Source organism: Lampetra planeri, chromosome 2, assembly GCF_965212315.1.
Source record: "Lampetra planeri chromosome 2, kcLamPlan1.2.h2, whole genome shotgun sequence".
NCBI lineage: Eukaryota > Metazoa > Chordata > Hyperoartia > Petromyzontiformes > Petromyzontidae > Lampetra > Lampetra planeri.
This window is the reverse complement of record NC_136108.1, coordinates 20,183,074-20,205,618: the sequence shown is the minus strand read 5'-3', so window position 1 is coordinate 20,205,618 and position 22,545 is coordinate 20,183,074. Positions and strand designations below refer to the sequence as shown.

Here is a 22,545-nt window from a genome sequence, read left to right as displayed (position 1 = left end):
GAAACTTGGTCATGCAAAGTTGTTTTGCATTCATTTGGTTGCTAGGACTTTTATCTGCATAGTTTAGTGCACGGGCAAAAGTTATCGCCCGCCAACATTGAACAGGCGAACATTTATGAGCGGCTATTTTCCTGTGTTTTATACTCACCTGCAAGGGCATTGCTCCGGCGTGCTTAGTATAGGGTGCTTTCAATTCCTCTCCTCCCCGTGTCGGGGAGAGTGAGAGTCCTTGGCAGCCACGCATCGTTCTGTCTGCCACCAGTGTGCGCTGCAGTGCACGAATGTCATCAGTAGTTCACATATTTTATTTTCCATTGTTTAGCCTATTTTTTTTAACGAAGAGGAATTTTGGCTCAGAGTAGACGCACTCATATATGAGAATAATTGTTTTGATAAAACACACGCATGTGTGAAAATAAATCATTCAATTATGATAAAAGAATGCTATTCTCAATTGCCAACTATGTAAAAAAAAGAATATATGAATTAATAATACAAAAAACTGTTAATATTACCATTTAAAAGTCTTCTAAATATTTAAACCAAGTGGCTAATTTAAGTAATATTCAGTTATTTTGGGGGCATTTTAACTTAATTATGATGGAATCGATTCATAGGCTCAGCTTGTGAACAACACCTGCCCCGAAAGTCTGTTCAGGCGATGCGGGGGATCGTTGTCTTATTTTAGTTTGTTGTCCTTCCCTCGCACCTTCGATTAGCACAGTTAGCTGCGGATGGTGCGAAAGAAGTTCAACATACATATAAAAATGCATGGCCATATGGGGCGCCGGGATTTTATTTATTTATTTAGGGTCAGCCCTATATGCCTCCTACCCTCTCTCCCCCCGACTGTCGTCACAGCATGGGCACCGCCCCCACATCAATATATAACTAAACGCACATGATATGAACATCCAAAAATAAGATCGGGAATTGTCCTTAAAAATTCGAAGATTCTAAATATTTAAATTCTAAAGTCAACCCTCTTCTTCGTCTCGAGTTTTTCCATCACAGAGTAATGGAAGGGCGCCCTCTAGGAGGTGACGTGGTTGGGTATGGTTTATTGAACACTGAAATAACTAACATTATGTTTCAAGTTTCAAGTTAATTTATTAGCTATAGCCCTGTGAGCCATTCGGCTCTTGATTCGGGTGCAACCGAAACAAACAAAAACCAAAAACATGAACAAAAAACATCTTAAAGTGAATATGTGACTAAGTGCAAACAGAAAATCCAAGAAAAGACAGCAAAATATTGCAGAAAAAACACCGTACACCAACGCTGTGTGCAAAAATCCCAGTGGGATGCAAGTAGTGTATTAAGTCACGGATAAAATATAGCAACAATCCTCTCATCTTCAATTCTCGTGTATCCACAACTGTTATCCAGGGTTCAAGGAGATTCTCACTTTGTTACATTGCACATGCATTCGATCTTCCTCTGCAAATGCGCAGATAAGAAGATCCCGGAGATATTTTCCATATTGAAATTAATTAAGAGGGACGTCATCCTCTTGTCCATTTTTTGAGCAACTAATTCGTTTCCTGATAAATCATCCTGTTATCTGCAATGTGTTTAATTTGAGGGACATGAGTTAGTGTTAATGGCTCAGATAACGCAATACAGAGATGCTTGCATCATATATATCTTGAGTTATATTGTTTTGCATTTTCTTATGAGTTCAGAAATACTCAAAACTTGTCCATGAGGTGATGCTTGCTTAATTTATTCTTTGTAAAAGAACAATTAATTTGGTGATTTTAATTAAAGTAAAAATTTATTTTGACCAATTTCAAAATTACCGAAGTGAACACCTTGAAAAATAAATATTTTTTAAAACTAAAATGTATTTATTATATATTTATGGATTCGTTTAGCCATTCAAGTTGATGAAATAAGTCAGCACATTTTGAAATAATTCGTGCGGTGCGAGTACATTGTGTGTTGCAGGTATCTTATCACATGGCTCAGTTACTTGTTGTGCAAGGCGTTTAAATAAACACGTTTCACGCCGTTGCACTGCGTTAAAATTCAGTCGAGGAATGGCTTTGCTCGTTAAACATCATCATCCCAAGACCACGCACTTGACCGTGCGTTGATAACACAGACATTGAGATGAGGGCATACGGTCACTGCTGTGAGATGTGGAGACCTGGGTGCTGTCATAAATCACCATCCCAAAAGGCCACACAATTCCCTTTTCGCTCAACCTTCTCGTCTTCTAACCACCGTCTTCCTTTTTCCTTCCACAGTGGCCCTATAGCGACGCTTTCATCTCTCCCCGATGACGTAATTCCTTGTTTAGGCCTTTTGGGTTGTATCCGTGGTGTGCTATTAAATTCATATTGCGTCATGAAGAAACTTTAGTTTGGTTCTCACACGGTTAGCAGTAGTGGCATCCCGTTGTATCGAGAATGGCCCCCCGGAAGATGGCACCACAGAAAGTACCTTTGCAGGAGGTGGCTGGGTGTCTCAGCGGGGCTCACGTCTTGTGAGAGCACTGAGCCGGAACGACTGGGAACCTGGGTTTGAATCCAGGCCACCACCAGCGACGTAAGTGGGCTCTTAAGTGTAGCCAGTTTATAGTCGCAACCCGGTCACCAATGACTGTGCAAAAAATACAATTTTATATTCAATTTGGTGTATTGCAGCTCTGGGGGAATACACAAAAACTGAGTTAAATGCGATACAATGAACGCCTCTATAGCAGGGCACGTGAGCAGGTGTATCCCCTAGTGTGGATACAGGGCAATTGAAGGAACCTGATGAAGCCGTTCTCTTACAGAATCACAATGATGATTTATTCTCGAGAAATCTGATCAGCTATGAAGCTCTTCCACAGACGTCCAGTAGTTTCACGTTGGGGAGACGCACTGCTCTTATGCTGGCGTTCCAAATGTAAACTTGTTTATTTTACGTCGCACAAGTACTGTCGTACAAGTGTGAAAACGAGGACAAAATCTGCTTACTCAACAAGCGATGGCACGTTGTATTATTTTGTAAATACTGCAGGGAGTCAATGACAATTTCCGTCCATGGAGATAAACACTCAAGCTGAATTAAGATCGAAAAAGAGAATATAATGTATAATGACAGTTTTGTGCATTAAAGAGCATTGACTCATCTTTGCCTCTGAGCCAGTTTTAATTATGAATAAGTGCCCACACTCAACCTTCAACGTCAGTCGTGTCAGCTCAGTGCTCTGACAGAGGCATTACCCCGCTGAGCCAATTGGCCAACTCACCCCTCTTGTTACCTCTCCTTATTCAATTTAATCTCTTACCTATCATTCCCACTCTCTCTTTCTCCAACTCCAGCTATGCTGCATCTCATCTCATTTCCATTCTCTCTAATACCCTCCCCTCTAACTTCCAAGAAACATGTCTGCTAGTTGTTTCTCTCTCTCTCTCTCCAGTATCAGCCGCTGGACCACTTGCTTATTTATGGTGCATTAATCATCCGAGTTACGGCAGCAAACATTGCTGCGGGTAGGGAGAGCACTTGCGAATCCAAGGATGTTGCAGATAGCCGAGAAGATCTGCAAAGGCTAACATCAGAGAGACGAAAGAAATGTGGCACTGCTGGTTTGGGGCAGAACAAAAAAAAATCACCCCGAGACACTGCACACAGCACGCCACTTCCATCGCAGCAGTCGCATGGAATCTGCAAAGGGTAAAGTAGAACAATTACTCTTTCGACGTGTTTTTTTCTTTGCTTGTTAAATACTTTTAATCCGTGCAAAATGTTTGCGACACCGTATTTCTGTGTTCCTTTATTACCTCGTGCTGTTGCTGTTGTTGTTGTTGTGTGTCATTAAACATTGTGTATGTGTGTGGGAGTGTGACTGGAATATGTTTCACGGTATGTACAGCAAGGTGTTGGGTGCGATCTTGATTCGTTCAGTCCTTTCTGGGACAAATAGCGGGAAAAACCAGCAGCAGTAACATAGATGACATCGATGATTGTGGTAATGATTTTGACTATTTGTTTGCAATCGTTACCAAGCCTATGATTGTATGTGAATGGAACATTAGCGCAGATATGATTTCAAAAACACACATTTCATAATTTACTTAATTTAACGTCACTCGTTAACACAGTACCGAAACACTGCATTATACGGAAAACGAAATATGATTTAGATGAATATTATGTAAATTGATGTTAATTACACCAACATTATTCATGTAATGTCTGTGTTGACAGTGTGCTTACAGAAATATAGATGAACACATTACTTAGCTATGCACATTATTATATTCACAGTATTTGTCCAAAATTCATGTATATTTTCACGAGCTGTATTTAGACATATGCTTGGTTATTAATGGGACAGAAATATATCTCAATTTAACTGGACACAAATGATTCCCACAGTTTCAGAGAAGGTTAAACATGGTAATCACGTTGAGACTGTTCAACGTGGCTTTGTAAGCCCATGCTATCAAATGAGTGGCCAGGCCTTGCTCAGTGGTTGCTTTTCGGATTAATGTGTGAACTTTTGGGTTGCCCCAATGTTCTGTTGAGGGCCCAAGTGAAATATACCTTACGCTCATATATATTCGTTTATTCACACGCAAGTGAGATAAAGCAGCCTACACGCCGCGGCTGCTTACACCAGGTCAACAATACAAGAAAGACATATATAGCGGGGAAAGCTGTGAGGGTAACAATACATTGTTATGAAAAAAAACCTTAAACTATTTCTAGTTTTACTCGATAAGGCCCACTGAGTTATGTTGTTCTTTTTCAGAAGCGACCTGGCCACAAATGATAGCTCAAGGAAGTGGCTTATCATGTGGACATTTATAGAAACACAATTCGCTAAACGCATGATGTTGATTCTAAATGTGGAGGAGAAAAGCAGAGAACCCGGGAAAAAAATCCACGTGACCACGGGGAGAACATGCAAACTCTAAACATACAGGCGTCAGGGATCGAACCCACAACCTCTTGGGGGCGTCCTTAAATGACGTCACGCGATTTTGGACGATTTTTGACCCCCCCCCCCTTCGTCACGACGTCACTAAAAGTCAGACCCACCCTCATATATGACGTCACAAGGCTCTGCCCACCCCCCCCAAATATATAAAACATGCTTCAAATCGCTTTAAACTATTGTCATTGTAGTGCGTATTTAATGTGGCGCTGCACACTGATGTTTTAGGAGAAAACATTTATTAAAAAGTCTAATTAATTAAGTAGAACCTGTTGTCTATATTTATTTAAAGTTGCGCATTTTGATGTGACGTCATATTTCTCACCCCCCCCTCGTCACACATCGTCACAAATGTCTGACCCCCCCACCCCCCAGGTGCGTGACGTCATTTATGGACGACCCATTGTATACTTCGCGAGGTAGTTAATTTCTCGCCACCACGGTGCTGCAAGGGGTGGTTAAGAAATGTAATGTATTATACACTAAAGTGCTAATATCATTGGGTGTAGCCCCATCTGAGCGAACGAGATAAATAACAGTGCAGATAAAGCATGCGGGCAATGAAGTGCTGACCTCCGAGTCGAGAGGTCTTACGGGGCAAGGCAATGGTCGCGAGGCCGTGAGTGGGAGTAATGAAATCTCTTGACTTGGGGGGTGGGGGAGCAGTGGGTAGAGAACGCGGTCTTCGTTTTGACAGAGCACAGTTGAAGAGGGACGAGCCGGCGACTCTGCAAGGTCTCAGGAAGTGGGTGGGGGAGCACAGAACCCCTTGGCGATAATGGTGGTGGAGGCGGAATTCCACGCGCTCGCGGCGTGCGCAAGGCGCTGAATGCGCGAGTTGAGACTGCGGAGGCGTCGTTTCACTTGCAGTAGTGGGAGAAAAGGGAAGAGCCCCCCCCCCCCCGATGGCCTCGCTCCCATTTGTAGATGTGTCACTCGCATGTTTTGAAGGTTGTTGGGACAGACACGGCGAGCACACGCACCACCCTCCCCATCTCTCCCTGGGCAGCGAGTGAAGCAGAACATCGCGATTCCATAATGGATGGAGGTTTCAAGCAAAAAATATTTGCTCTGCATGTGGCCGAGTTCAACGCACTAGGTGGCCTTCACCGGGGCTTTCTTTGACATCAATGCAGCACAGACCCGTTGCCTTAGACACTGATATAAAGCTGCTGGTTCAGATGGAAAAAAATCCCACTTATAATGAAAACTAAAACCACAGGTGGTTTGGGTGGCCCGCTTAAAAACAAATGTCTACAACGGGGGAACCGCTGAGATTAAGCTCCGCTGTCGTGTGACAACCACTTGTGATTAAGCAGGCATGTCAAGTGCAGTGAGTTGAAGGTATCAGACCGATCATCAAAGACTGCACAAAACAATGCAATGTTGGATTTATGTAACATCAAAATGCAACTGCACGTCAATACGATGTACAAAACATGCATATTGTGCTAGTAGAGGTGGCTTTATGCACTTGCGTTGTTAAAATTCTACGTTGTGCTGCAGGGTAATCGCATGAAAAAAATAGTTACCAATGAAGATCTATGTAGTTTTAGCTTTTTATCTAAGACACAATGGGAGCTGTTGTGGTTTGATGGTTTGGCACACCGGAGTTGCCATTCAAAGGTCACCGGTTCAATTCAATCTCATGGCACGGCAGTGTAAACAATGGGGCAGGTTTCTTAAATCATTCCCAACCGCCTCTATCCACCCAGCAGTGTCAATGGGTCCACCACAGTCAATTGGCAGTTCGTATGTATGTGTTTTGAACTTCGTGAAGGACGCTGTTACTGGGCAGTTGGAGGCAGTCGCCCTCCAGCAACAACGGAGGCCAGAGGAGCGACGCTCACAACAACGAGCAGAGCGCCGGGTGGATAAAACACAGCAAGTTGGCACATTAGGGGGCACAGGTGGTGCATCGGCCAGTCATCTCAGTCAGTCGACCCATGGCACCTGGATCTGTCCCGTGGCCTCCTGCCAGCGGGCGTTCGACACTTCACTTGGCCGCGAATGTTGGTTGTTGTTGTTGTGTTGAACTGCTTTCACTGCGTACGTTGCCAAACGTGCTAATCGGAGGTGCGGGAGAAGGATAACAAACTAGTGTGTGGTGGGGTAAACTGTGGGTATGCCTACCTCTACCAACATGTCTTATCAGCATGGAAGGATAGACCAAATACCGTCTAGAAGTCACTATAATAGAGGCCCCTCTGATAAAAGTCTCATGCGCTAGCGATTGCTTAGATGTATCTTCAACTTTTATATGAGAAAGAAGGGAAAATGTACCCTGCAGTAATTTAGTTTGTACGTTTGCGCTCGCCAACAACGTAATTCATCACTGACATTCCACTGGAATCGATTGCTAATTCCTGACTTTCGGAATTGGTCACCGATACAAAAAAAAACGTATCCCCATTATCGTTTAACAACCCAAATATATTGTACTGTGCTGTACTTGTTTTTTTATGAGTCAATGAAAGAGGATAACAGAAGGTCTTGAGCCTAGACTTGAATAGAGGCTGGGAGTCCATAAACGAGTACATCTGTTCATACATAACTTCATTATCTTCGTTTTTTCTCGAATATGAAAAACGTAGTTCATGAATATTATGGAGCCACTCTGTAACGAGACTGAGATAAGTCAATGCAAGCGACTTCAGAAGCATCGTGAACATTTTCACAAATTTGTAACGTGCACAATTTTCGTTGGGTTTAAGGGAACAGAAACCCACAGACAAACGGGAAGACAGACAGAATGGGCGTCAACAAATTGCCCGACTTCTGTGACCCTATATTGAGATGTTTGGCTAACTCCTTTAACGATTGTTTATACAAAACGCGGGCCATTCCCTGCCAGCGAGCGAGTGTTCTGCACTCTCAGGAACATCTTCTTGTAACATGACTCTGATTAGACTGTCGTGATGTAATTGTTAACATGGGTAGTGGGTGGAATGAATCGCAACAAACGTGAATCTTATAACTGCTGGAGATTTGTTTGAGTTAATTAAAAGCATGTGGACAATGAAGTGCGCATGAAATTCGCAACAATGAACTGTAGTTGCTTTAGTTAGCATTAATAATTGAAAAGCATCTTTTTAATAAACATTACATTTTTTTTTCATACCGTATTGGACTCATTCATTGTGCTACAATTCCACGCAGTCACGAAGTTATCGTATGGCTCAAAGTCAGCCTGAACAATAGGTGAACCTTAAGCTGCTGCTTGCAGATGGATGGTGCCTGACTGTCGCCACGGTGGCGAGATGTTAACTACTTCGCCTGGTTTGCAAGGAGGTCGCGTGTTCGATCCTCACCCTGACGCCTGTATATTTGGAGTTTGCATGTTCTCCACGTGGTCTCGTGGATTTTTCTGTATGTCCTCCTTTTTTTTCCTCCACGTTTAGAAACACGCGTTTAAGAGTATTAGGCTGCTGTACATTTCCACATGATGAGCCACTTCGTTGGTTTCTTGTTCATGTATTAGTTTTGTTGCGGTTGCACCCGAGTCAAGAGCCGCATGGCTCACAGGGTTATACATATTCTTTGTTCTTTCGGTAAAGTCACGTAGAAGGGACATAATAATGAAAACAAAATTCTCACGACGTTTTATTGTTACATTTTTATTATTTTATTATTTCCCTTCTACGTGACTTTACCGAAAGAACCAATAATATGAATCCCTGCAGTCACGAAAGCTTTTAATCGAGGGTTATACCTAATAAATGAAACTGAAACGGAGCTATCATTTAGCTTGGTCGGCCTTACCTGGTAAAATTAAAAACAGTTTAGTTCAGTGTGTGCAGTGGGAGAGTCCCAGATGATCGGTGCCACTACAGAGAGAGATGGTGCTCATCCAGGGCAACCCACAAGTGGCCGTCCCGGGATATGAAGTTTGCTTAAGGTTGTGCAGAAGGCACGCCGTTGAGTGACTGACCAAGCAAAGCCTACTAGCAAGAGGCGCCACTTAAAGTCAGAAAAATCTGAAGTGGAGACAATCGATGCATCCTGCACTGATGCATCCTGCTTGTGGCTCCTATTGATTTTGGATGAGGGTAGCGGTCAGCAAAAGCCGTACCAGGCTGCCATGTGGTATGTAGAGCCATTCGCGTATGCCTTTGTTGTTGCGTTAATGTGTCCTGTTCGTCGTCTGTGTGAATGAACAAAAAAAACAGGTCAGTGTTTCTTTTAAAATACAAATATATCGCAGTGCTGTTATCAAGAACCTCGTCGAACATATGTCTCGCTTAACTCTGACTGTGTTTGTTAAAACATTAGATAGCTGCTCTAGACTTGATTATGCCACAATTCCATACACAATAGCTGTATACGATACCGTCAAAATAATGTTAACGTTACTCTGTTGTACTTTCTTCTTACAGTATGTGGCAGAAACATGTGATGGGTTTGTCATTTAAATCTTTCTGCGCAGGTTATGGGTTCTGCAAAGGTGTATTTATGTGTTGCACTATGTCCTTCAATATGTGCAGCTATAACCAGTGTGTAACAGCCTTGCAATTCGGAATGACAAAGTCCTCACGGCGTACAAGAACGTTGCAGCCACTGACTGCTACATTGCGATCGCTAGGCACAAACACGCAGTCCAAAAAGAGGTTTATGAAGACGAACAAATGATCGGGCAATATGTAGTTCAGCAAGGTCAGTCAGCGCTGTAATGCGAGCACACAATAGCAGGCAGTAAAGTTCGCTCAATGTAATCCTCGTCGCTATGGGCAGCAGCAGGAGCGCAAGTTTCGTGTTAATAAAGCAAGCGGCTCACTTTGCAACCAAATATTTGCCTCTTGGATGCAGAGTTATTCTGCGCGACGGTGCAAAACCAATTACAAGCAACATGCTCATTAAAAAATAATAACAAAATCAAATCCGTTAATCGGGTACTGTAGTGAACAAGATCAATGTCTGGGCATGTTCTGCACTGGTAGTTAAAAACAACATGTTTTTTGATCCCATATACAGTATTGCCAATTGTCTCTATCATTTACAGCCTTTTGTAAATTCGCCTCTGGATGAAGGCCTTTTGCCGTGCCATGTCGTCTATTGGGGTTGATTGATCATACTCTTTGGTTCTGTCGGTAAAGTCACGTAGGTATAAAATAAAAGAATATTTTATTTTATACCTACGTGACTTTACCGAAAGAACCAAAGAGTATGGATTCCTGCAAGTCACGAAAGCTTCAAGTCAAGATTGATCATACTTAACCACGCTGGCCTGTGCTGGTTTGTGAAGGAGGAGAGCCAGGATCAGGTTCAGAAGTCACTCGGCACTGCTGTTAGCCATGGCCTGGAATTGGACCCGGGTAGCGTCGAGTGTGGTCTACACCTGCCATGAACATTTGAACTCTGAAGCTGGCAGCGAGATGTGGCTGAGTAAGGATTAAAGTGAATGTACAATTACGGTATGTAGTTTTATTTCAGCTGTCCTCATCACGGATTCCTCTTGCGCTGCAAAATAGCTGATGTCCATCTTGCTCTTTTCAAACGTCACTCTAATAAAGGTTCTTGGGATAGATCGCGTAAGTATAAATGTGTCAAAACCCTCCACCACCCGACACAGCCAATTAGTAAGGGGTTTGTTACGTAAAAAAAGCGCCAAATAGTTACTACTTCAGCTCACCGGTGTGTTGGAGAGTAAATCCACAACATTTACAATTTGAGTACGACGTTTCGCCGGTAATTACATCAACCAGCATCATCGGGCGATGCACTGTGGGAACTTCATTATATTCTTCATAATCAACGATTTTTGGGTTTAGATCGCGTTATTTATAAATGTGTCGTAACCCTCCACCACCCGACACGGCCAATCAGTAAAAAAAAAGTGTCACGTTGACAAAAGACAAATAGTTCACTGCTTTAGCCCACCGGTGTGTTGAAGCGTGAAACCACAACATTTTCACGCTTCAACACACCGGTGGGCTAAAGCAGTGAACTATTTGTCTTTTGTCAACGTGACACTTTTTTTTACTGATTGGCCGTGTCGGGTGGTGGAGGGTTACGACACATTTATAAATAACGCGATCTAAACCCAAAAATCGTTGATTATGAACAATATTGGTCGCGAAAGCCTACGTGTTAAACTTCATTATATTCCTTTGAGGGAATGTTTCTGGCAAATCGCCCGATGATGCTGGATGTAATTACCAGCGAAACGTCACGGGACTCGAACTGTAAATGTTGTGGATTTACTCTACAATTCACTGGTGGGCTGAAGTAGTAACTAATTGACGTTTTATTTACGTGACAAATCCCTCACTTTTCGGCTGCGCCGGCGCGGTGAGAATGACGACACATTTATACTTACGCGATCTAACCCAATAACCTTTATTATGAATAATATTGCTCGCGAAATCCTACTACGTGTTCAACGAAACGCCACTGAATCTCGATTTGAAGTTTTCGTGACTGCAGGGATCCATACTCTTTGGTTCTTTCGGTAAAGTCACGTAGGTAGAAAATAAAATCAATTAAATCACGACGTTTCGGGCGCAAGACAAGCGTCTGTCATCAGGTGGGACAACCACAGCAAGAAACAATTATTTCGGCACTGCTGTGGTGATTTGATTAATTTTATTTTATACCTACGTGACTTTACCGAAAGAACCAAGAAGTACGAAACACCACTGGTCAAGCAAACGCATACTTGTCTTGTGACGCAGTGTGCCGGCTGAATTATCAATATATCTCGTGACTTTAGACAATTTCCTGGCATTCTTGCACTGTGGGAACTTTATTATATTCCTTTGAGGGCTTGTTTCTTATCAAGCAACTCCAGAGCGTGTGTCTTTTGTACATGTCACATTTCAGAGAAGTTAATCACCGTCGCCCTCGGTTGCCGAAGTTGACTTCGGCGTTGCCTACAGATGAGAAAATGATGCAGCCGCTTGTCTGCTGTCAAGAGTACCATGTTAACAAGAGGCAGTGGAATAATAAACGTGCGCAAACGATGGGAAGGGTTATGAGGTTGTGATGTTAACTTAAGAATGCATCGTCTGCCTAGGCACGCTGCTCAAAAGAGCACTCTTCCTGCGGTTAGTACTGACGCACGTAATATCCGATGGCCACTCGTAGTAGGAAACCGCACCTAATTTACGCAATACATAAATATGTGCCTGCATATCCTCGCGTGAAGGCGCCCTCGTTTGTTAAGATGTCACGCGTTTATTGCGGTGCCGTGATGGCGAAAGAGATGCACTCTCCCTCGCCTGGCACGCAGGAGGTCGTGGGTTTGACCCCGCACCCTGACCGGCATGGTGAAGTATGGTTAAATATTTGCCAAGACCAACGCGTCACGGCGGAAACGTTCATCCAGCAGTGGATTTAGAAAGGGGCGTCAACGAGGCTGCTCGTCACGGCGATTTGTTCGGACAATCCAGAGACGAGCAAGCCCCTTATGTGCGCATTCGCTTATCTGGCACCCTGTTTCCTCTGCTACGGGGATAAGACGAGTCGCGATGTCCTATGCGTCGCAATTGCGCGAGGGATTACGGAGGAGAGGAGGGTGAGGGGGAGCCGAGGGAGGAGGCTGGATGAGGCTGTGGTGAAGGGCCTGTTAAGAGGACAGAGCAAGTACGGCGGATGGAGGAGTTTGTGAGAAGAGTGGAGGGTCAGAGGCGAAGGGAGGGACTGTGAGATTGTTGGGCTTTTGTTCGAGTAGGAAGGATGAATACACGAGAGGTTCCAGAACATTTCTGTTCAAATGGAAGGAAGGGCGTATTGTTGAGGGTAGTCACAGGCTTGGAAATTAACTACGTACATGGTGGTAATGATATGAACGTGGGCATTATCACAATAGTGTGGAACAGTAGAAATTGTTCCTTTAAAGTTACAATTTAATCCTGACTTGCTTCTGAAATCAGTATATCAACAGGGCTGGCACAAGTTCTGTATTTAGCAAACCATCCATCAAAACATATAAAAGGGTCTCTTTTATAACTGCCGTCTTCTTTGGAGTGCACAAATCCCTCCACTCATTTTAAATCTCTCTCCGTATCAGGGACAACCATTTGTGAATTGCTCATAGTCAAGTTCCCTTTTTGCTGCTTTCACGTTCTCGCCCATTGCTTGCATGTTCTATCAGTTGTGTGCTGCATTCTCTCATTCCTTGTCTCATTCGTTCCTGATTCGTTTGACAGCATTGCTGTGCATTCAATCTGCAGTTGTTCCATTGCTTGATACATTTATTATTTTCCTCTTCATACATGATATATTTAAAGTGTTGAACAATTTGCTCTGTTTGCTCTATAATCTTTTCCCCTTCTTTTAATGCACTATTCATTACAGTTCATTCATTATTTAAAGATATCCAATTAATCTATTTGATCCTCTAGGCATTTCTATATATTGTTTAGAGTTGGCATAAACAAGCCACCTTCTGGCCTCGATGTTTCAATGTTAACTACGTATGATTTTCCCCGAAATTAGTTTCGTCCTCTCATTGCCTGTGTTGAAGCGCAACTTGCATTGCAACAATTTTCGATTGCTTCTTCTGTTTTGAATATATTTTGAGTCTAAAATGTTTCAGTGATGTAGTATGGTGGGACGTGGTGTGTACCCATTGGCCCCATTGGTTAGGATCCATTCATCATTGAGTAAACTAGACTACTCGCTATCATATAACAATGGTAGCATTTAAAAACACCTATTGGAATATGCTGGCAGTATTATATGAGCACAGACTTAAAATAAGCCATGACCACCAGTATTAACTCGAACTTATAACATAACATATATGGTGCGTTTCGTTTATAGCTATTTTTCAACATACTGCTAGATAAAGACCTCTCGAGGTGGTGTTGGTCGTCAGATTTGTTGGACAGTGTGGCTTGTGTTTGCACGTTGAACTTCTCTCGCACCGTACGTAGGTGCAGGGAAAGGACAACAAAAAAACACAAAATAGAAGTTCTACATAAATGAGTTTTGAGTCGAGATTTGAAAGTGCATAGCTCCAGTGGCTTCCTAATATTGGAAGGAAGAGCGTTCCAGATGGACACAGAAGCGCATCTAAAAGTTGGCGATGCAGTGACCGCCTCTGCAGTGACCGCCCTTGTGTGGAATGCCAACTGATTTTTTTTTAGTTGGGAGACTGAGGAGAAGAAAATGCAGTTTGACTTCAAATAGCTGTACAATAGCACCTGTATGGGCGTCACAGTAGATACTACGTAGGCAAATAATACACGTGGGACGAGGGGAAGCCGAGTGGAGAGTGAATTCGCTTTTTTGTAGTGATATTTATGAAGAGGTTTAATAAGACTCTTTTCAATCGCACAAAAGCATTTAATTCATTAAATGATCTGCGGCCTTCCTGATTTATATTTCCCAGATTAATTTGTTTAAACGCGGCAACCCATTATAATTCACTGCGTCTCTGAGTCCCATCAGTACTATTGTTTATTTCCTGTCCATAACATAAATTGTCATTGTTTTATAAGGACAGAGCTTTCTGATGAGACTCAGCAATAAAGTCAAATCTGGATGAAGAAACTATGAATGTTTAAAGTTCAAAGGTCAGCCAATAGATGAAATTCCACTTCCCTTGAGAACTTGGATTATGTCCTTGTCAAACATTATTGACTTGTGCTGCATTACATTTGGCTTATCAAGAAAAGGGGCTATCATAGTTGACACCTTGAGCTGTTATGCAATTCCAATTTCCATTGTGCCACCTCAAAAAACACTTTTTTTACGAGACCGTCCATGAAAAGTAAACGTGTTGTGTTGTTTATTTTATATTCAGTGATGGAAAAAAAAACATCAACACATTTTTTACATTTCCTGAATAAGATGTGTTTGAAAAGTAGCTGTAAACTTGCACTGCTAGTATTATACAAGTTTTAGGGAGTTATATTTATCGATAGGCTTGACACCTTTCACAGAGATGCAAATTAGACACCAATGCAGAGCTGAAACCGAGGTCACGGTGTTGATAAAGTCAAAATAAAAACAAAGCACAGCACCCACACATTGGTGCATAAATGCATCCCCATATATACATAACAATTCTTCACAAACTAACTCTCTCTGTCAGTTCATCACTTAAAATTGTTGTTTAAATAACCCCTTATATGTACCATTAGGTTTACCATTCGATTCTTCCACGCAATTATTTTTTTTGCGTGAGCATATCTTTATGAAACTTTTTTTATATTTAGCTAAAGCGTTATACTCACCCTGGTCACCTTGTACAGCACCCAAAGATTACTACTTTTAATTTGTTAAGTGCGCTGTGCAGAACTGAAATGTTATTGTATCTTAAGGGTGGGGTAGAGGGGGCCCCTTTGGGGGAAGTGGGGGGGTAAATCACGAAAGTTGTCGGAACTTTTTTTTTGCTGCGACGAGCTGGCTTGGACGCGACAATTTTACAGTCCAATTCGGGGTGTGGGTTTGGTCTTTCCATCGGACGACTGGAGTTTCTCGCAAAACGGTCGTGATTGTATTAACCCAAAGAGAAATGATGGGCTGAGATGTTTAACTCACCACTTTATGCTTTGTAAGTCGTGGGGGCATTGACTTTAGAATGGGAACTCTACTTAAGCAGGTTTTGTAAATGGTCGTTCTGCCTATATAGCCACTACGTGTGCGTGTGTGTGTTCAAATGCAATCTGAAAGAAAACCACAGAGGAACCTAAATGGTGTATGTAGGCTAATCGGCAGATTCCTTTCCTTGAAATTCTTTTTTACAGTCTAGTGTCATCTGTTTCACTCATCACGATATAACAATGGCTGAGTCTTGTGTCTTTTTTTCCGGAAGGAGCTGTATCTCTGGGATGAATGTGAAATAGAGCTTGAATAATACAAATCCGTGTCCTTTTTTTCCCACTTTCAGAAAGGACCACAGCTGTTTGTCAATTCAGAGCGCAACCAAATGTGACTGGAGTGGATGAGAATGAAGAGAATATGAGTGAGTATCTCGCCGACCCTGGATACTATACTTACGTGTGGAGTATGCACAGCGTTTGCATGTGATTTATTCTTATTTTTCTCCTGTTGGGGTTCATTAAGCACTTCTCCAGTCTCCATAATTACGTTCATAGTTTTCTATTCGCAATTCATCAATTCTTACGCATGCTACATGGATATATATATCATACATACTGTACTTAAATTATATTGGTGACGTAAAAATAAATGGAATACAAATGCTCACTTTCTAAAGGAAGGAAAAGGCTGGTTGGTGGTGGCCATATTGGCCATGAAAGTGTTTTCATCTGCTGTTAGATCCGGTGAACTGCCTCTCATGGAATTCCATCAGCAAGTCTTAGCCAGCAGTCAACTACCACCGTTGGTATTTGTTAAACAGTGTGCACAAATATGTATGAAATATGGACACGTGGTCGCCAAGATCACAGTTAGTTTCGTAATTTCAACTTGACAGTTAGGAACCACAGTACCAGTGTAAAATATTATGAAGGGGCATATCAGCAAACGCTTTAATTGTATCTTTAATAGTATATTTCTCAAGTAACTCTAACGTGATATGTATTGAATGAACAACCGGCTACCTTTGCAAGTGCAGTCACCCGCTTCTGGGGGCTTTTAACAGGTTCTGTGATGCATAGAACATAGTTGTGAGTGCATGCTTAGTGTGGAATGCACCATGTATGGCATCCAAAATCTATTTTTGCATTGCAAACTCCACGATCGTGCGTGCACACCGTGTGCAAAGTGTGCTACTTATTCTGTTGTTTGTTCTACTTATTCATCCCATGAAAATATTTAATGGTGTGTTTGCTGCTATTACTTTATATGCACGTACATACCCCGACATACATCTAATTGGCTCTTATTGGCCGTGGCTTTGATACAACAGCCTAAATGTACGAACCTCATTTTGCGCTACTTTCTGCAGTACATAATGTAAAATAGCATTGGGTGGTGACCAATAACACCACAGTTACTGCAGGTGGACGAGACTTCGAGGCAATCTCGGCTATGGTCAAGGCTAGTGACGGAGTGGCAGGAGAGAAACATGCCCGAAATCACGTCCATCCAGGAGATGGAGCGATAGAATCATCACATTTATAGGTGCTAGGTGGACTTTTGTGGTGCATGATGATGAGGGATCATAGTGGCTGGGGGGGGGGAGGCCTTCACCCAGCAGTGGATTAGTCATTGTTGATGATGACGATGATTTCATGCTAGAGATCTTGTTCTCCACTTGCCTGTGTGTATGTTTACACTCGAGCAATGAGCCACTGAGTACACCACTCACATTCCTCCTCTATCTCCACGTTGCACCTCCTAAACACCTCTCTGCAACAACGACCTAATAAACCCCCGTAATGGGTCAACGTCAACCTGCCCTCGCCGTTCAGTTTGCCTGAGAGAGAGCCATGACCGATTTAACCTGATGTTCGATATTATATGCTTGATGTGTACGCTTTTTTTTTTTTACAGATACACGTATATAGAATATAAGCTATCGTAAAAATATCACATTGCAGTATATCATATAATCCACGAATAATTATGCAATAATAAAATAAAAATGCCTTTGCAATTATTTCACAGACTTTGAAGTATGTAATGGCAAGAACATTTCATTCCATAGCTGTCAAAGCAAAGTTCATGAATTATTGCAATAATTTTTTTTGTGATTCTGCGTTGGCAGTCAACGCATTAATCGGGAAGACTGCCCTCAAAGGGGAAACAAATGCAATGCCCCTCCTTCTCGGCAATGATGAAAGACCATTGCCTGAATGTCATCCATGATCTAGTTCTTACTTTTGTGGCAGTCTTGAAATGTGTTGAGTTATTGCCAGAAAGGGTTTCTATTTCCCATGTAATTACAGTTATACCACAGCGGTTCCAATATACATATTAGGTCTGCTTTTTTTCTATTTTGTGGAAATGAATTCCAGATCGTGAGCAACTGTCAACTTGGGAAGCTGCGTGGCTTCCTAAACACGTGACCTAAAAATGTGTGCAGTAATATCACATGGCTGCAAGTGTATTAGCACGTGTCAAAATTTATTATTCTTAATTGGTGTTTTTTAAAATAATACAATCGTGGTCTTTATGCTATTTGAATGCACACATTTGCTTGTCCGTGTTACAATATCCCTTTTCAGACTCTTGCAGCACCGACGTTAAAGAGAATCGTCACATCGGAAACAACATGTCCATCACGGAGCCCGCTCTCGGACTGTGCTCCATAGCCAGCATTCCCGCGAACAGGGGCTCCACGAAACGCAAAAGGCCCCTGGAGGAGGGCAGCAATGGCTCTATGTTCCCGCGTTTTCGGCCGAAAAAACGGAGGAGGGCGCCGGGGCCGGCTGTGCCAAAGAACGCCCTGATGCAGCTCAACGAGGTGAAGCCGGGCATTCAGTACAAGATGGTGAACCAGGTGGGGCCTGTGCACGCGCCCATCTTCATCATGGCCGTGGAGGTGAATGGTCAGACATTCGAGGGTTCGGGCTCCACAAAGAAGAAGGCAAAGCTGCAGGCGGCCGAGAAGGCCCTGCGCTCCTTCGTGCAGTTTCCAAACGCTTGCGAGGCCCACATAGCCATGGGTCAGAACACCGCAGCGATCACCGACTTCACGTCCGACCTGGCCGACGTCCCGGGAATGAACTTTAACAAGTTTGACCTACCTGGGGAGAGTGACTCTTTTTCTCAAGACTCCAGCGAGAGCGAGTCATTTTTGTCTACATTCGGACTCAACGGCTTCGAGGCGAAGGCAAGCAGAAGCGAGGCGTCGCTCATTCCTGCCGTGCCTGGCCAGCAGCCAAGCAACCCACCTTACCCTCTTCTCTCGTGCGGAAAAAACCCGCTGATGATCCTCAATGAAATGCGACCTGGGCTCAGGTTTGACTTTGTCGCAGAAATCGGCGAGAGCCATGCCAGGAACTTTGTAATGGCTGTGACGGTGGATGGGCAGACGTTTCAGGGATCTGGTCGCAATAAGAAGCTGGCGAAGGCTCGAGCAGCGCAGGCTGTGCTTCAGGGCATATTTCATCTGCAGCTGGATGCAACCCCCGGTCGCCAGCCCATCCCAAGTGAGGGCCTGCAGCTGCACCTGCCACAGGTGGGATATCAAATTCGGAGCTGCCATGAATTGTGCCGTCTACTTTGCTTCCACGCCACCAAAACCTTAATTTTTCTTCAGCTCTATTTTTTTGCATGTTAAATTTCCATAGCTAGTATAGTTTTTTTTATGTAACCCCTTTAACGGACTTTTCTTGTACAATTGCATACAATATTTTTGTAATTAGATGCTATGTTCTTTGTTATATATTTCTTATATTATTTTTTTATGCATGGGCAATTGTTTCAGTCGGGTTGAAGCATCTCCCAAGCTCAATGCACAATTGGGAAGACTGTGGCCTCTATTGCCGGCCCTGACGGGTCATGGAAATTCTCCATTCACATGGCCGTGGCTGGTTTTTCCATCAAACAACCATGATTCCCTCTGAGTGGTAACCATTTATCAACCTACAAGAGATTATGTGCTGAATACGAGTATGCTTTATTACATTTATAATCGCAGATTAAATGTGATGATGCTAATTTAAAAACACCACATTTATTTGTGTATTTGTGAAGTAAACAATGTTTTCTGGCATACAACAATTGGCTAATACAGGTTTTATTTTTAGAGGGGTTAGATCGCGTAAATATATAAAAGTGTCGTTAAACCTGCCACCATCCGACACAGCCAATCAGCAAGGTTTGTCACGTAAACAGAACATGCCAATTCGTTACTAGTACAGTATGTTGTAGAGCAAAACCACAACATTTACAATCTGAGTACGACGTTATGCCAGTAATTAAAACTAGCTTCATCAGGCGACATCCAGATTTAGATTTAGAGCTTTCGTGACTGCAGGGATTCATCTTCTTGGTTCTTTCGGTAAAGTCACGTAGAAGGGAAATAATAAAATAATAAAAATAAAACATTTTATTTTATAATGTTTTATTTTTATTATTTTATTATTTTCCTTCTACGTGACTTTACTGAAAGAACCAAGAAGATGACAGCCAGATTGTAAATGTTGTGGCTTTGCTCTCCAACATACTGTACTATTAACGAATTGGCATGTTCTGTTTACGTGACAAACCTTACTAAATTTGCTGTGTCGGGTGGTGATGGGTTTAACGACACATTTATATATTTACGCAATTTAACCCAAAAAAAACTATATTATGGATGACATTGGTTCGGAATGCCTACGTGTTAAACAGTAATTGTCTAAGTTTCCACATAAGCATGATTCAAACGGGTACTTATCGGCGATCATGTGAATTATTTTAAAGCAAAAATACAAGAAACCCTGAAGGCATCCAGGCCGAATATATTTCATAGAAATGAAATAACACGCTTGTCATTCAGAATTCATGAATTTAGATGCCTAAACAGAGACACTAATGAGATGCAGCTTCCCGTTAATGCTGGTGTCTTTGTTTTCTGGACCAATCTGTTCCAGCAGCAGAAATTCTAATAAGGCACGCTTTACAGGGGGGTTCCACTTCTCTGGGGCCCATCAGCAACCCAGCAATAAAGGCTGCTGGTATGGCAGGTGTTCTAGGCAAGCGTTATCTACCGACATGGTGAGGCCCAAGTCAAGAACAGCAGAGTACCGAACAGCGAACCGGTACAATATCATCACGTGCTGTCTAGGCGGGTTGTGTGGAAGTGTAGGTGTAATTAATTACGCAATGAGGCGTTGACTTCAGGTACACCAACATTGTTTACTTCACCAAAATAAATAACACTGAGGCTTCATTGAGAAATGGGCCTTCCGGGCAAACAGGCCCTTCCAGAAAAATGCTTTTTCTCTATTTAACACGTAGGCTTTCGAGATCAATATGTGTGCTGTACTAGTAACGAATTGGCATGTTCTGTTTACGTGACAAACCTTAAGAAATTGTTGTGTTGGGTGATGGTGGCTTTAACGACACATTTATATATTTACGCGATGTAACCCCCCCAAAACCCCCTGCATTATGGCGATGTCTCAGTATTTGTTTAAATAACGTAAATCCTGTACCAGTTTCAACCTCTATGATGGTCACCAGCATTGCGTGAGCAATTGAAGTATCAACGAATAGGCCATCTGTTGGTTGATGATGGAATCAATGCTCTCCCACTGTGTTTATTAATTTGTCTGTCACGTGATACTTTAACATGTAGGCTTTCACGACCAGTATCATCCATAATAGAGCCTGTCGCCTGATGAAGCTAGTTATAATTACTGGCGAAACATCGTACTCAGTTGTAAATGTTGTGGCTTGGCTCTCCAACACACCGGTGTGCTGTACTAGTGACGAATTGGCATGTTCTGTTTACGTGACAACCCTTGCTAGTTGGCTGTGTCGGGTGATGGTGGGTTTAACGATATATTTATATATTTACGCGATGTAACCCAAAACAACTCTTATCAACTGATACTTATTGCCAGCAACCGACTCAGCCAAAACATAACGGTTTTGTGCAATATTTAATTGCCCCTTTTTTAAGTCATTTATATTTCTAATTCACGTGTGCAATATTTAAGTTCACCTAAAGTTTTTGTACATTAGTCGACATTACATTTTATGTATTCTGTTCTTGCATTTAAAATCGTGTACATTTTTAAAAACTACTTTTTTATTATGAGTTGCAATTTGTGCGGTTAAATGCAAAATCTGGCCATCCTGTGTCTGGCAGGCTAAGGTTGTATTGTATACTGATTTTGAACTTCAGGAGGTCTCAGTCCACCTCTTAAATTTCCTTTGATAGTGTTCATTCATTTTCTGCTGAGCTTGAGAATTGTCTGCAGATCAGCCAACAAAACACAGCACAAGGACACTGTGGGAGCTAGCTTTGTTGCTAAACGTGACAGTGGATCACTCTATCCCAGTTTTAATCTTTCACGTTGCATTTCAACACCATGGATGCAGATGGAGACGAACAGTGATGATGGAATAATGCATTTTGGAAGGATTATATTTATTTATTTAGCACAGCATGTGGTCTCACTGTGGGCTTCAGCAATAGTGGGGTTTGAATGCTATGGTCCAGTTGGTTGGGACATGACATATTATGCAAGTGTTGTAAATTCATGACCATGAATTTACTCTGTTTTACTTTAGTTTTACTGTGGTTACCAGCATTGTGGTTTTGAAATGCAGTCTACTAAGATATTATTTGATACCTTTAATAAAAATGACTGCAACCAGATGTCCTTGCCATTTAAGCTCCTTTATATTTCAGAATTCTAATGCAATTTGTAACGTGAACAATATTTCACAGACGTAAATGGCTGTGACTCAGAGGCACATCGCCAAGCTCATTCTTCACTCGAAATCCAGGAGAGAAAGAGTTGAGGGCCTTTTAGCATCTCTTAAAATTAGCGCAGATTGAATGCTGCTGCGAATGTGCAGCGAGATGGCGTTCCAGACGGCGGGGAGCTGCCACAGAGAAACGAGGCCCGCCATTGACGTCCCTGGTCCCTGGTGTAGAGAGGAGCTTGTGAGTCGCTCTGCTGTGGAGATTTCCACTGTGACCTGTGGTGCAGTGAGACAGCAGTTGAAGAGAGGTGCGGTGGACGACCGAGGGTAGAGGCATGGTCGTGGCACAGCCAGCAGGCGATCTTGTATCCGACACAGCTGCC

At 42.6% G+C, this 22,545-nt stretch overlaps 1 protein-coding gene across 1 annotated transcript in view; it reads left to right on the top strand.

Annotated features, from left to right (window-relative positions):
• Positions 1-15,781: 15,781 nt before the first annotated feature.
• The window catches only part of ADARB1 (adenosine deaminase RNA specific B1), a 40,824-nt gene continuing 34,060 nt past the window's right edge, over positions 15,782-22,545 (top strand). Inside the window, exons 1-2 of the mRNA XM_078609880.1 lie at positions 15,782-15,851; positions 18,022-18,977. Of these exons, the coding sequence (XP_078466006.1) occupies positions 15,848-15,851; positions 18,022-18,977 (960 nt within the window). The 5' untranslated portion in view covers positions 15,782-15,847. The remainder of the gene's footprint in view (positions 15,852-18,021; positions 18,978-22,545) is intronic.